The sequence below is a fragment of the Neophocaena asiaeorientalis genome, unplaced genomic scaffold (assembly GCF_003031525.2).
Source record: "Neophocaena asiaeorientalis asiaeorientalis breed wild unplaced genomic scaffold, Neophocaena_asiaeorientalis_V1.1 scaffold64, whole genome shotgun sequence".
Classification (NCBI taxonomy): domain Eukaryota; kingdom Metazoa; phylum Chordata; class Mammalia; order Artiodactyla; family Phocoenidae; genus Neophocaena; species Neophocaena asiaeorientalis.
Genome location: NW_020185334.1, coordinates 2,425,804 through 2,440,505, shown reverse-complemented (window position 1 = coordinate 2,440,505; position 14,702 = coordinate 2,425,804). Strand labels below are relative to the sequence as shown.

General features: G+C 37.9%; 1 protein-coding gene across 2 annotated transcripts in view; it reads right to left on the bottom strand.

Moving 5' to 3' along the window:
* The window catches only part of TASP1 (taspase 1), a 235,488-nt gene that overhangs the window by 129,412 nt on the left and 91,374 nt on the right, over positions 1–14,702 (bottom strand). For both annotated transcript variants that reach the window (XM_024735456.1, XM_024735457.1), the window contains one exon: positions 4,522–4,641. In XM_024735456.1, coding sequence (XP_024591224.1) covers positions 4,522–4,641 — 120 coding nt within the window. The remainder of the gene's footprint in view (positions 1–4,521; positions 4,642–14,702) is intronic.

The following is a 14,702-nucleotide window of genomic DNA, read 5'->3' as shown; positions in this document are numbered from 1 at the left end:
GCTTTGTGAGGTGGTGGAATAAATTTATATGTCTGAAACCACCAGGAACACAATAAGCTGCTGTGGTTTTATAAAAGTGTGTGACAATCATTCCTATTTTGTTTCCAACAGTGCCACCCAGAATGTCTGGATTCACCTCTTCAATAATCACAATGATTTTCTCTGCCTTTGGAAGGGGAATCACAATTGATAACCGTTCCATTCCTTAGAAGCAGAATTAGAAAAACCCTTAGATAGCTATTACAGAGAAATACAAGGAGGCATGGTCAAGAATATTCATTATCACCTGTTTGATAAGAATGAAATACTGAAAACAACATACATTCAATCAGTACAGAAATGGCTAAATAAACATTGGCATAGCAATATGTGGAATTTGTTTCAAACATTAGAGAAAAGGATTAAGTTTCTTTAAAAAGATTTTTAAGAACTATTACAGAAGAAATTCTGAAACCTATTGCGTTAAAAAAAAAACAAACAGCAAACTACAAGACATTCAGTATTCTCTGTGATTGATAAAGGCAAAAGATAACCCCATAAAATAGTACTGTTATATTCTAGAAACTCACTTGTGAGGACTGGAAGAAGCAGCTTAGACTGAGAATGGTGACCAGACAGACTTCAGCTTTCTATGATATTTTATTCTTTTTTACAAGGACTTCAGAACTAATTTGCTGTAATATTCTACCCAGAACAAGGATTTTCGTGAAATATCCCAGGCACTTCTGATACTGAGAACCTCACCACCTCATGTGGGAACATATACCCCTTCTGGACACTTTCCATTGGTGGAAAGTTCTTCCTTAACTTCCACCCACCAATCCTAGGTCTACTCTCTGGAAATACTTTAACCTTCCCCTAAAGTTCTCCAAACTTTTGAAAACATCTATTCTAATGCCCTGATTCTCTTTTCTCTCTCAAAGAATTTGTGAACTGCTCCCCAAGACATTGAGATGCACACACCCACCCCACTTCCCTAATGACCCTCCCTGAGAAATGATCCAGAGTCCAGGATAATTGGAGGTGAAGTCTGACCATGTTCATGTGATCCACAGTTGCCATCCCCCACTGTCACTGACAATACCCCTCTTAAAAGTAGAACCAAGAACTGAACACAACACCCCTGATATGGCAGACATATTGAAAACACCATGCTTCTAAAACACACAAGACAGCTGGGTGAGAGTGGCAACTAAAAGCTCTATGGAATTAATTCAACATATGGATTCCAGAATAAAATGGCAGACTTGTGGGATAAGCCATTCCACTGGTACTACCTAGGCTGGGTGTTGGGTCAGCCGAAGCCTCAGAGAGCATGTGACCTCAGTGGAAGGGCCCATTCTTCCTTCACTGGAAACCCTGGATCTTAGCCCATTGCCCTTTCCATTTCCCACAATTATCTTGACCAGGAGTCTGCACCTAAAAAATAGTAAATATGGCCAAAGGACACCCCTGAGAAGCCCAGTGGAGGCCATGAAAAGGAAGTTTGTTTTACTCTTGTTTCTCCTCTCTATGCTATCTCTCCTCAATTTCATGACCTAAAGTTGTCTTCCTTCTTAACCTTCTGAAATTGGTTGGACTGAGACAGTGATGGCTAAGATAAAAGAAAGAATCAGAGACTGTCCGTCTCTTATCCACTCCTCTGGATAAAACATAACAACCTTAAGCAGATCTTTAAAAATAAGGGCAACAGCAAAAGGTTTCCTTCTTTTTAGTAGTAAAATTTTATCAAAGCTATTAACATGCAGTAAAAGTAGGTCATACAAATGATGATATTATTATAATTTAATCTTCTCTGGGTCTTTGTTTCCTCTTTTATAAAATGATGGTAATAAAAACACCCACCTCACAGTCTTGCAGGCACACTTGCTGCACAGAGCCAGTGATTAATAAACAGCAGGCTGCAGCTGTTATTAGGAGGCACTATGATAAGCAACTGAAATGAATTATGTCATTTAACCTTCTAGAACTTTGTAAGGTAGCTACTTATCCCCATTTTATAGCTGTGGAAAGTAGAACTTAACGGCGTTGAGTAACTTGTCCATGGGGAGTGGACTGGTAAGGGGGGGGTGGTTAGAATAAAGTTTTACCTAAATCCCAAATCCACACTCTTAGCCCCTTAACTCAACTGCCTGTTTGTGTGTGGGTAGGGTGAGGGTTAGGGGAGAGTAGAACATAATGACAATAATTTCCCTCTCGTGTCCCGTTTGTAAGTTCCAACCATTACGATAAGCTGAGGAAGCAAACAAGTTCTAATTCAAATTGCCACTTCAGCAGCTGGGTAATACGGGTAATATGCTAAAATTTTTAAAGAGTTACTTGTGCATTTAAAATGTATATAAGAATAGCTAGTTTCAGCACATTTTAAAAAAATAATTAATCTTTGCTTCTTTAAATAGTTTGCTTGAGTATTTTGTTTCATTCTGTCCTGATCCTCAAGAAGAACGGCTCTTTACCTCCCATCTGATGCTTGCATATTTCTAGGCTTATTGCTTCTCCTCTATCTGAGCAATATAACACGATTAAGCAACTGTGTTTTCCTGTAAGCACCTTTCTTGACTCCTCCACACCCTTTCCTGATTTATCAGCTCTCACAAACTATGCATTCATAAACTAGACAAGTGGGGCAAATCAATATGCAAGGTTGTTTTTTTTTTTAATTGAGGTACAATTGACACGCATTATATTAGCTTCAGGTGTACAAAATAATCATTCAAGGCTTCCCTGGTGACGCAGTGGTTGAGAGTCTGCCTGCCAATGCAGGGGACACGGGTTCGTGCCCCGGTCCGGGAAGATCCCACATGCCGCGGAGCGGCTGGGCCCGTAAGCCATGGCCGCTGAGCCTGCACGTCCGGAGCCTGTGCTCCGCAACAGGAGAGGGCACAACAGTGAGAGGCCCGCAGACCGCAAAAAAAAAAAATAATAATAATAATAATCATTAAATATTTGTATATATTGCAAAATGATCACCACAATTAGTCTAATTAACATCCGTCATCATACACAGTTACAGAATTGTTTTTCTTGTAGTGAGAACTTTTAAGACCTACTCCCTTAGCAACTTTCAAATGTGTACATGTTAAGTTTTACAGTATTTCTTTTTCCAGGGCAACCCCACGTGCAGGGTTCGGTGTAATATCCTGCTAACGTAGTCCAGCACAATCCTTGGTTCTGTTGTTGCTATTTTGCTAACGAAAACAAACAAAAACCAGTAAGAAAGTCATGGGAATTGCAATGCAATGAAGGCGCCTCTGCTGGCTTTTCTCTCTCCTTCTCCACCGAGGCATCCAGATCTGATATGCCGAGCTTGGTTTTCTTATTCCAAACTTGATAAATACACAGGGCTTTATAATGTGGAAAAATACCATGACCAGACAAAGGCTTTTTATATTGAGTTCAAAGCATTTCCACATGTTGAGTAATCATTCCTCATAAATCCCCTCGTATTGTAGGCAAAGAGTAGCACAAAATTAATTATTCTTCCCTTCCCCTTCCCACCATAGGACTGTGAGTGGCTTGTCCACAATAAAGGGCAGATCAGGGAACATCACTTGGGGCTTTGCAAAGATGTCCTCCACGAAGCAGATCACTCTGCTCCAAGCACTAGCTAACCACCACGTCCAAAGCAACTGTGACACTGACTCTTCTTCAAATGTGGGAGACAAAGCACACAGAGCACGCCAAGAGGTGCTACAGATGCAACACGAGATCCAAGCACTGAGCTTAAGCACACCCTGTGCAACAACTTTAACAGATTCTGTGAGGGTGTCCAATTCATTTGTTCACTCAACAAATATTTATTAAGGCTGTAAGTAATGTGTCAAATTGGTTTATTCCCAGAAAGGTTATTGGATCAAATGGATTGTTAAATTTCATTCTCTGTTGGGTACTAAAGGCTGGATGGAGATGAGGAGTCAGGGGTGAAGAAGATGTACAAGTGAACAGGGAATAAGCCAGTTGCACATAAATTAGACCCTTCTATCTCGATTTCTCAAGTGGTATCATGTGTTGGTGACTTGGACTGCTAGTCAGTCTATAAAATAGCTGAAATGCCTAATCAGAGGAGGGATTAGAGGGTCAAAATGTTACTGTTCCTTGAATGGAGGAAATACAAAATGTAACTCTAAAACTGTTTTTCCACCTGGAAAGCAAGCAGCCATATAGTCAGGTGCTGGATCCTAAAGAGAATGACATTTACAAAGAAAGAAAATGGAAATGGATGCACATTTATTAAATGTCTGATAAATGCCCAGGCCAGTAGCTAGCCTGCTGAAAGTAGCCAAACATAGGATTACCAGTTATAAAGATCAGGAAGAACCCTATTACTGTGAGATAGGTTTTAATTTTAGAAAGAATCCTGAACAGGTATTTGATGATTTATACTACATAAGTGCTAAGAACAATAATCATTTGTTTTTTCTAAAGAAAAAAAAAATATCTCTACTGGTTCAAAAACTTGTGGGCTAGAAAATTCCATGTTTCGACTTGGAAAACTAGTTTAAAAACCCCAGAATCACTTACCTGCCCCACTCTCCCTGGATGTTTCAAGGCCAAGCCTCCACTGGAGACGGCGGCAGCCACGTTCCCTTCATGGTCCACAACCACAGCGCCCACCGTGTCCAAAGTGCCCGAGTCATTCTCCTGCAGAGCAAAAGTGGCCAGAGCGTTCGCTAAGCACAGTGTGTGACAATGATGTGACCACACAGCACTTGTCAGGACAATCATGACATAACAAAATCTGAGCTAATCCTTAACCGGAACATTCAGCAATCTCCTGAAATTATTTATTATCAAGTTGCCACTTAATCCGGTTCAAGTCAAAACTTATTCTCCACTGTAAGATCCTGAACCAAGAGTGTCTGGTTGCTTTTCTCTAATAAAAAGCCTAATGTGCCTTTCTAAGGGAGGAAGAAAAAAACAATTTAATATAAATTACAGTATATCGCCGTGTCTCCTTAATCTCAAGAATTAAGTTCACGATTGAGAATTTATAGAGGAAAAGATCTATGATGTAAGTGAACTAATAAATGTCCTTATTAGTATTTTTTAAATATTATATACAAATTTCTAAAAGTAATATATTCAGCACAATAAATGAAGAGAGTGACATTTCTAGTCTTGGTGTAGACCATGCTACAATTTTCTTTTATAATTCCTTCCTTGTGAGAAAATGGCAAGCTCCCTTCTCTGCTATATTAATAACATGGTTGCCAATCATATGGCAGAAAACTGCACATTCTTGGGAGGCATCTTTGTGTTTCTGTGTCTTATTCCAGGTGCCACAGGCTTATTAAGGCATTTCACATGTAGTGACCACAAGCAGCTGTCTCCTACCTCAAAGATTTCTGGTTCACCTGTGCAAGGCAGACAAACTTTACACTGCTGGATAAAAATCAGAAGTAAAGGAAGTGGGAACAAAGTTTCATGAAAAATTATCTTTTTTATATATTAAAAAGGAGGGCTACTACAGGTCTTTAGGTTCATAGCGGTCATGGTGGTACTCTTACACTAGGGCACTGGGCCCCAGAACCTGAGACCCCTACCCTCACCCTAGCACTCAAGTCTGTATGAAAGAGTCAGGCAGAAGCCCATGTTCAATGAGACCAGCTCTCCCTCCTGTATGGTTTATGCTCATACTACTTACTGAGCAAGACATCATTTGTGCTGAGGAGGTACCTGCCGGAGTGGTTTTTGAAATACCACATTAAGGCTAGCCCCAGAAAAGTCAATGGGATCCCAAGGCTGCCTCAGAAGTTGAAAAACATTGAAGGGAGTTTTGAAATATTGGAAGCAGAATGCAAACAAAAGATTTTTCCTTAAAGGAAACTAGAAGAGGCAGAGTATGCCACAATGAATATTATATTAAGTCTATTAGGAGAAGGTATATCTAGATGTTTGCATTTCTTTGGTTATTTCTCTAAATTCTAGCTCCCCTTAAATATACTGTTCCACTATGACAGTACTTACTTTGATACAACAGGTGTAACTGACTGAAATGAGTGCTGAGTCCCTACTCTCCCTCTTAACAGCAGCTGGGCAAGACCAGCCAGTGGATCAACATGGCCATATCCCAGAATATCACAGTTCTGGTGGTAGGTTGTCTGAATTTTAAGGATAATTTCCTAACCTGACTGTAAACCTCTGAGGAAAGGTCTGATCCACTGTTTCATTCTGCAAACAGCACACATTCAGGACATCCTTATTCTTTAAGACAACCCTCAGAATGGGAGAAAATATTTGCAAACGAAGCAACCAACATGGGATAATCTCCAAAATATACATGCAGCTCAAAATCAAAAAAACAAATAACCCAATCAAAAGATCTAAATAGGCGTTTCTCCAAAGAACACATACAGATGGCCAAAAAGCACATGAGAAGATGCTCAACATCACTAATTACTAGAGAAATGAGAATCAAAACTACAATGAGGTATCACCTCACATCGGTCAGAATGGCCATCATCAAAAAATCTTCAAACAATATATTGCTGGAGAGGGTGTGCAGAAAAGGGAACCCTCCTACACTGTTGGTGGGAATGTAAATTGGTACAGTCACTATGGAGAATAGTATGGAGGTTCCTTATAAACCTAAAAATAGAGCTACCATATGACCCAGCAATCCCACTCCTAGGCATATAGCTGGAGAAAACCAGAATGTGAAAGGATGCATGCACCCCGATATTCACTGCAGCAATATTTATGATAGTCAGTCCATCGACAGAGGAATGGATAAAGAAGATGTGGTACATATATACAATAGAATATTACTCAGCCATAAAAAGGAACGAAATAGTGTCATTTGCAGAGACGTGGATAGACCTAGAGACTGTCATACAGAGTGAAGTAAGTCAGAGAGAGTAAAACAAATATCGTATATTATCGCTTATATGTGGAATCTAAAAAAATGGTACAGATGAACTTATCAGCAAAGCAGAAATAGTCACAGATGTAGACAACAAACTTACGGTTACCAAGGGGGGAAGAAGGGGTGGGACAAATTGGGAGACTGGAATTGACACGTATACACCACTATGCATAAAGTAGATAACTAATGGGAACCTACTGTTTAGCACAGGGAACTCTACTCAATGATCTGTGGTGACCTAAATGAGAAGGAAATCTAAGAAAGAGTGTATATATGTATACATATAACTGATTCGCTTTACTGTACAGCAGAAACTAACACAGCATTGTAAAGCAACTATACTCCAATAAAAATTTAAAAAATAAAAATAAAATAAATTTGGAGTGGGTTTCCCTGGTGGCGCAGTGGTTGAGACTCCACCTGCCGATGCCAGGGGACACGGGTTCGTGTCCCGGTCCGGGAAGATCCCACATACCACAGAGCAGCTAGGCCCGTGAGCCATGGCCGCTGAGCCTGCGCGTCCGGAGCCTGTGCTCTGCAACAGGAGAGGCCACAGCATACAGCAAAAAAAATTAAATAAATAAATAAATAAATTTGGAGTAAATAAAGCACATCTGTATCCCTGGTATAACAAAACCAAGCCCAGTAAGTGACGATATATGCCCCGCCATTCTAACGTCAGTCTTCCATCTCCTTTTCTCAAGAGTCAATTTCATAAAAGGCCAGAGAATGACACTATCTTAGGGAAGATTAACAATAATCAGGTTTACTCATTTGGTATAGACTAAGTGGAGTCTGTCTTCTTTGGTAGATAAGATGGAATTATCAAAGTAAAGAAATTCATTGGACACACTTTATTCCAGAAAAGAGAGATAATCCTAAAGACAAATGTATTTTTAAGATGAACATTTGTTTCATTTTTCTAAGAAATAATTCCTAAATCTTTATATCCTTGCAACCTCAGATAGAGATTGTTTCTTGTTCATATGCCAAGTCTTATGTCATCTACAGGAGGGCTTCTCAAACTTTAATGTGCAGACAAATCAACTGGAGACTCTGTTTAAATGCAGATTATGATGGAGTAATCTAGAGTCAGTCACGACTGTACATCTAAAAACCTCCGAGTGATGCTGATGCTACTGCTCCATGGACCCTACTTTGAGAAACAAGGTCTGATAGCATCCCACAAGGTCATTATCAGCCAGATGTCTGCTCTACTCATTCTAAGGCAAATAATTTTATAGGCACAAATCTGCTGAAGGAGAAACTTAAACCACCTAAGACCAACATTATGTCAGCATAAAAGATTTAAGCTCTATCTTGTTCAACTACCAACTGGCAGCATATCACCACAACCATAACACTATGGACATACTACAAAGTATTTTAAAGTATGATCTTATTAGTCTTACTGGTTCTTTTAGAAATAGACGACTCTCATGCAAATAAAGAGGCACTATAAAATAACTTGCCTCAAAAACAGCAACAACAAAGTCAGGAAAGGGTATTCTTTATTAGTTCTTTTTTTATTCACTGTGACTGCTGATCCTACTCAAACATTCTATAAAGTAGAATCTTACTGAGGGGACACATAACATATACACAATGATATACGTTATCTGTAAAACAATTCTCTTAGCATTTCAATCAGGATATTGTGAACTATAACTCTTATCCCTAACCAAACTACTATAGAAAGCCACAAAAGGATTATACATAGATGGATTTACTGTAACTTGTTTTTCAAAAATGAAAAATCAAGCGAAAAATAGAGAATCCTGTTCCAAATTAAGCTAAATATTCCTAATGGCTTGCAACACCTGCAAAAATCAGACTTACTTCATAAATATTCAAGAATTAGTTCACAGATTTCACACACTGAAAAGCAACTTGAAGGATGATGAAATAACATTTAAGCATTTTTATGAAGTGCAGATAAACTGAGTGAAAAACACTGGTATTTTGGCTATAATAATTTCACAGAGCTCGTTTGTACAAGAATGAAATCTAAGAAAGGCTAAAAACACACAATGACTGCTATTATATAGAGCTGCTATTATACTCTAACACTCCATAAATACTTAGAAGTACATGCACCACATAGATACACATGGACCTATTGTCCCTGACTGAAACATGCTAGTTGCATTAATTTTTTAGATAAAATTGTGACTAAAAAGCAGTGGCATAAACTATAGTTCCCATCAGAATAAACACATGTATATAAAGTTGGCATAGAGATTGCATGTGTTATGGAAAAGACTGAAATAAAACTTTCTTGAAGTAACCAAGGATCTAGTAATCTCTGTTGGGCTTAATGTCAAAAGTTTTCATTTTTCTTGCTCCAAGTTGGAGATGGCTATTACACAGTTATTGTAAGAATTAAATTAAGTAACATATGTAAACTAATAAATCCATCAGAACAAAATGTAGGTACTTTCCACATGAAAATTAAGCCTCTAACCTGCACTCTGAACTCTGAAACCTGCCAAGAGACACCATCTATCAGTTACTTATCTCACTAACTTGGTCTTTCTTCTGTACAGAATTACTCAAATATCAAATAGCTAAAATATAAGAATAATACCTCAAGTGTAAAAGTGCATCCTGAAACTGATGTATGGTGGGATTATTCTAATGCAATAATAATACGTTGTTGTTTTTTTTTTTAAGATACCAAACCTTCCCAGTACACCTTTGTTAGGCTGAAAGCAACATTATGATTGGCCTGAGCTTCCACTTGAGAAACACAGCTGACTTAACGCCCTCTGTAACAGCACAGTAACTTCAGCATAAAGCTTTACCACCTTCGAGCATCCTAAAGATGGAATGATACCTCTGGCTACAAGAGACTTAGATCTGGCTCCAGGTCTATCTCCTAAAACCAGCCCCCTACAGTGGGGCCACTGTGGGCTCAGAGTATATCAGCTGTGTGTGTAAAAGAAGTACAATTTAGCTAGAATTATCTACTTACATGTATCTGGCTTGGCTGAAACCAAGGAAAATTTGGATATAAGAATATCCAGTGACCCTTCAGAAAACTACCCTTCTGATGTCCAATACTACAAATGATGTTTCTGTAAACTACAGTCATAATGTCTATTTTTAAATAATCCTTGATTTTCTTTGCTTAATAAATATGCATTAAAATTTTTGCAGCACTATATAATTAGTGCCAAATATATCTAAAACAGAGAAAAAATTATATTATATAAAAATCTCTATTATTAATTCCCTAAATCACTCAACTCTGAAAACAGAAACATTTTCAGCTCAAAATAAAAATAAAGTGTGTTAACAATGCTTTTAAGGGGCTTTAATATATCTGGATTACAGCTTTAATTATAAATTCATATCATAAGAAGTTCCAGAGGATTACCCCAAAATTCCAGACTCTCAAAGGACAATGTTTTCCAACTGGCAGAATTCCTATATAGTGTTCTGGTGGCTAATCTCAGTGGTTTTTTTTTTTTTTTAATAATCTTACAAATAATGAATTACAGATTTTTTTCTCTTCAAAATGGAACCGTTTGAGAGCCTCAGTGTACATGTTGAGTGAGCACGTGTAAGTGATGGTAGAGACCAGAGGAACATACTCATGACTTAGATTATTGAACTTAGATTATGAACATACTCATGACTTAGATTATTACACAGTTGAACAGTAACAACCACCACAATGATAACTTTACACAGCTTTAAATCATTTTTATTCTTATTCATATGTTGTTTAATTAATATTATTTATTTGAACTCATAATGAACCACTGGTTAAGGATAGCAACCTAAGATATACTGGAGTTGAAATAAAAATTAAGGAATTTAAGAATGATGATAATTGTGACAAGTTCCTTAAGATAATATTAACTAGATCATTAAATTGCATCCATTTGATAAAAACACTTATAGAATACATCCCAATGACTTAAAATCAGTTTAAAAATTAATGATGAATATATCTAATTTGGCTTCTGGTTTTTCTGGAATAAGTATTACTCACAATTTTAAAATTCTAAATCAAAAAAATTTTAATTCTAAATTAAATATACACACCTAGCTATGACAAAAGACTTGTCAAGAATGTTTATAGCACCTTAGTCAAACTGCAAGAGTCAAAACCTGGAAATAACCCAAATGTCTATCAAGAGGGGAATGGGTCCACAAACTGTGATACAGGCAACAGTGGAGGACTGCTCAGCAATAAAAAAGAACTAGTGATATGTACAACAATATGGATAATCTTTTAGATGTATGCTGAGTAAAAGAAGCTGGACACAAGAGAGTACATAATATATGATCCCATTCATCTGAAGTTTTAGAACAGGTAAAACTACTCTATGGTGAAAAAGAATCAGAAAAATAGTTGTCTTGGGAAGGAGGCGTGGACTATGAAGGGGCGTGAGGAAACTTTCTAGAGTAGTAGCAATATCATATCTTGTTACATGGTTGTATACACATATCAAAATTCATCAAATTATACACTTAAGATTGTGTGTGTGTTGCTGTTTGTTAAGTTTTACCTTAAAAAAAGAAATCAACAGCTGATGTATCTATTTTAAAGTACACAACCAAGAATTCAAAACGTCAGGTCATGAACAAATTTTTCAACTTTTTCCTAATAGTATAATACAGTTATATTTATATAACATTTAATACACATTTGATTGCAATTGTAAGCAAGTGGGGGTGATGGAAAATATGAAAGAGATAGTAAAAAATATGAATGAGAAAAAGTCTACTGTATGCCCAACTGGAAAGAATTGACAGAATAGAGAAGTGAAAATATTTAAAGAGAAAATAGCTCAAATTTCCCCAGAACTGATGAAAAACAAGAATTCAGATCTCTTGGAAGCCAGAGAGAAAGAAAAGGAGCCAGACAGAAAGGAAAGCTCACCACAACAGAATGAAGGCAGAATTCCCAAAGTCCAATGGGAACCAGAAGGCAGTGGTGTATTTTCAAGGTACTCAGAGAAAAGTAACTATAAACCTAGAAGTGGGTACCTAACAAAATTACCTTTTAGGAACAAAAATAAAATAAATACACTTATAAATAAAAAAATAAAATTTGTTTACCACCAAGAGACCTGCACTTAATGAAATCCTAAAGGACCATTCTATTTAATACTGCAAACTGCCCTCCTTCTAATCCTCCCTACCACCTTCTCACAGGTATTCCTAACCTTCCTTTCTTGACTCTACTTTATCTTTTTCCCATAACATGTCATCATCTTCTAAAATGTACCACATATTTTCATATTTTTTAAACTGCCAATCTCCCCCGAGACTGGAAACTCGACAAAGGCAGTAATCTTTGTATGTTTTAGGGACTTCCCTGGTGGCCCAGTGGTAAAGAATCCTCCTTCCAATGCAGGGAACATGGGCTCGATCCCTGGTTGGGGAACTAAGATCCCACATGCCACGGAGCAACTGAAACCCACGTGTCACAACTACTGAGCCCGCGTTCCGCAATCTACAGAGCCCACACACCCTGGAGCCTACACACCCTGGAGTCCACGCATCACAATTAGAGAGAGAAAACCTGCATACCACAACTAGAGAGAAGCCCGGGCGCCACAACTGGAGAGCAGCCCGCGCCTCAGTGAAAGATCCCACATGCCTCAACGAAGACCCTGTGTGCTACAACTAAGACCCACCACAGCCAAAAAAATAAAGAAGAAATAAATTTTTTAAATCTTTGTATGTTTTATTCACTAACATACGCTAAGCACCCAGAAAAGTACTTGATACCTCTTAAGCACTCAATAAATACCTGCTGAATGAATGAACAAATGAATGATATACTTTAAGAAGAAGGAAAATAACTGCTGTCATACGAATGTGTCCTTCCAAAATTTACATGTTGAAATCCTAATCCCCAAGGTGATAGTATTAGGAGGTAGGGCACTGGAAGATGATTATGTCATGAAGGCAGAGTCCGCATGAATGGGATTATGCCATTCTAGAAGAAGCCCAAGAAGCTCCCTTGTCCCTTCTGCCATGTAAGGTTATAGCAAAAAAGATAGCCATCTAGGAAGTGGGTCCTCACCAGACACCAAATCTGCCTACGCCTTGACGTTGGACTTCCCAGCCTCCAGAACTGTGATAAATAAATTTCTATTGTTTGTAAGCCATCCGGTCTCTGGTATTTTGTTATAGCAGTCTGAAAGGACTAAGACAATAATCCAAGAAGGAAAAGGAGACTCAGGAATGAAACGAGGAATAGGTAAGCAAATAAAATGGCAAAACTTCATGTAAATCAAAATTAATATTGTCTTTAAAAATAATAATGGTTAGGGACTTCCCTTGTGGTGCAGTTGTTAAGAATCCACCTGCCAGTGCAGGGGACACGGGTTCGAGCCCTGGATCAGGAAGATCCCACATGCCGCGGAGCAACTAAGCCTGTGTGCCACAACTACTGAGCCTCCACTCTAGAGCCCGCGTGCCACAACTACTGAGCCCACGTGCCACAACTACTGAAGCCCACATGCCTAGAGCCCATGCTCCACAACAAGAGAAGCCACCAAAATGAGAAGCCCATGCACCACAACAAAGAGGAGCCCCCGCTCACCATGGCTAGAGAAAGCCCGTGCGCAGCAACAAAGACCCAACACAGCCAAAAATGAATAAATTAAAAATAATAATGGTTATTATTAGAAGGTCAAGATTGGGTTTTAAAATCTGGCTATATGTTATTTATCAGAGATACACTTGAAAAATAAGGATATGGAAAAGCTGGAAGTAAGAGGACAGGGAAAAGAGAGAGAGATACCAAGCAGATACCAATCCAAACAACGTAGCTATATTAACATCAAGAAAATTAAGTTTTAAGACAAAAAGTTAATAGAACTAAAGGGTCTCTATGTGATAAATACTGAAAGTTTAGATACACCAGGGAGATATAGTAATTCTAAATTTGTATGTACCTAAAATAAAAAATAGCCTCAAATGTATGTAAAGCAAAAACAGAGCAACAAACAGAAATCAGCAAACCATAATACCTCACAATGAGATATTTTAACACATTTCTCCCAACTATGAATAGGTCAAATGACCAAAATAATAATAATAATCAGTAAGAAATAAAAGATCTGAACAGCATATTAAAAAGCTTAATTAGATAGGCATTCACAGAATTCTGTACCAATTAGACTGGAAGCATTCTTTTCAAATACAAATAAATACTTACAAAAGTTGACCATACATTAATCCATAAACTAAATCACAACAAATTTCAAGAAACATTATCATGAAACGAAATTGAGTTATGTGTAGTGAGGTGGATGGACCTAGCGTCTGTCATATGGAGTGAAGTAAGTCAGAAAGATAAAAACAAATACCGTATGCTAACACATATATGTGGAATCTAAGGGAAAAAAACAAAACAAAACTATAACTGATTCACTTTGTTATAAAGCAGAAACTAACACACCATTGTAAAGCAATTATACTCCAATAAAGATGTTAAAAAAAAAAAGAAAAAGAAACATTATCGAACAGAATACACTCTCTAACTACAATACAATTAAGTTAGGAGTCAATAAAGGTAAATAAAATTTAAAAATTAAGAAAGAAAAAAGTACCTCTAAATAACTTATGGATCAAATAAGAAATCTAAATAGAAACAAAAATATTTAATAATGAATGATAATAAAAATATTACATTTCAAAACTTGTGAGACGGGCTTCCCTGGTGGCGCAGTGGTTGAGAGTTGGCCTGCTAATGCAGGGGACACGGGTTCGTGCCCCGGCCCGGGAGGATCCCACATGCCGCGGAGTGGCTAGGCCCGTGAGCCTCAGGCCGCTGAGCCTGCGCTCCGCAACGGGAGAGGCCCGCATA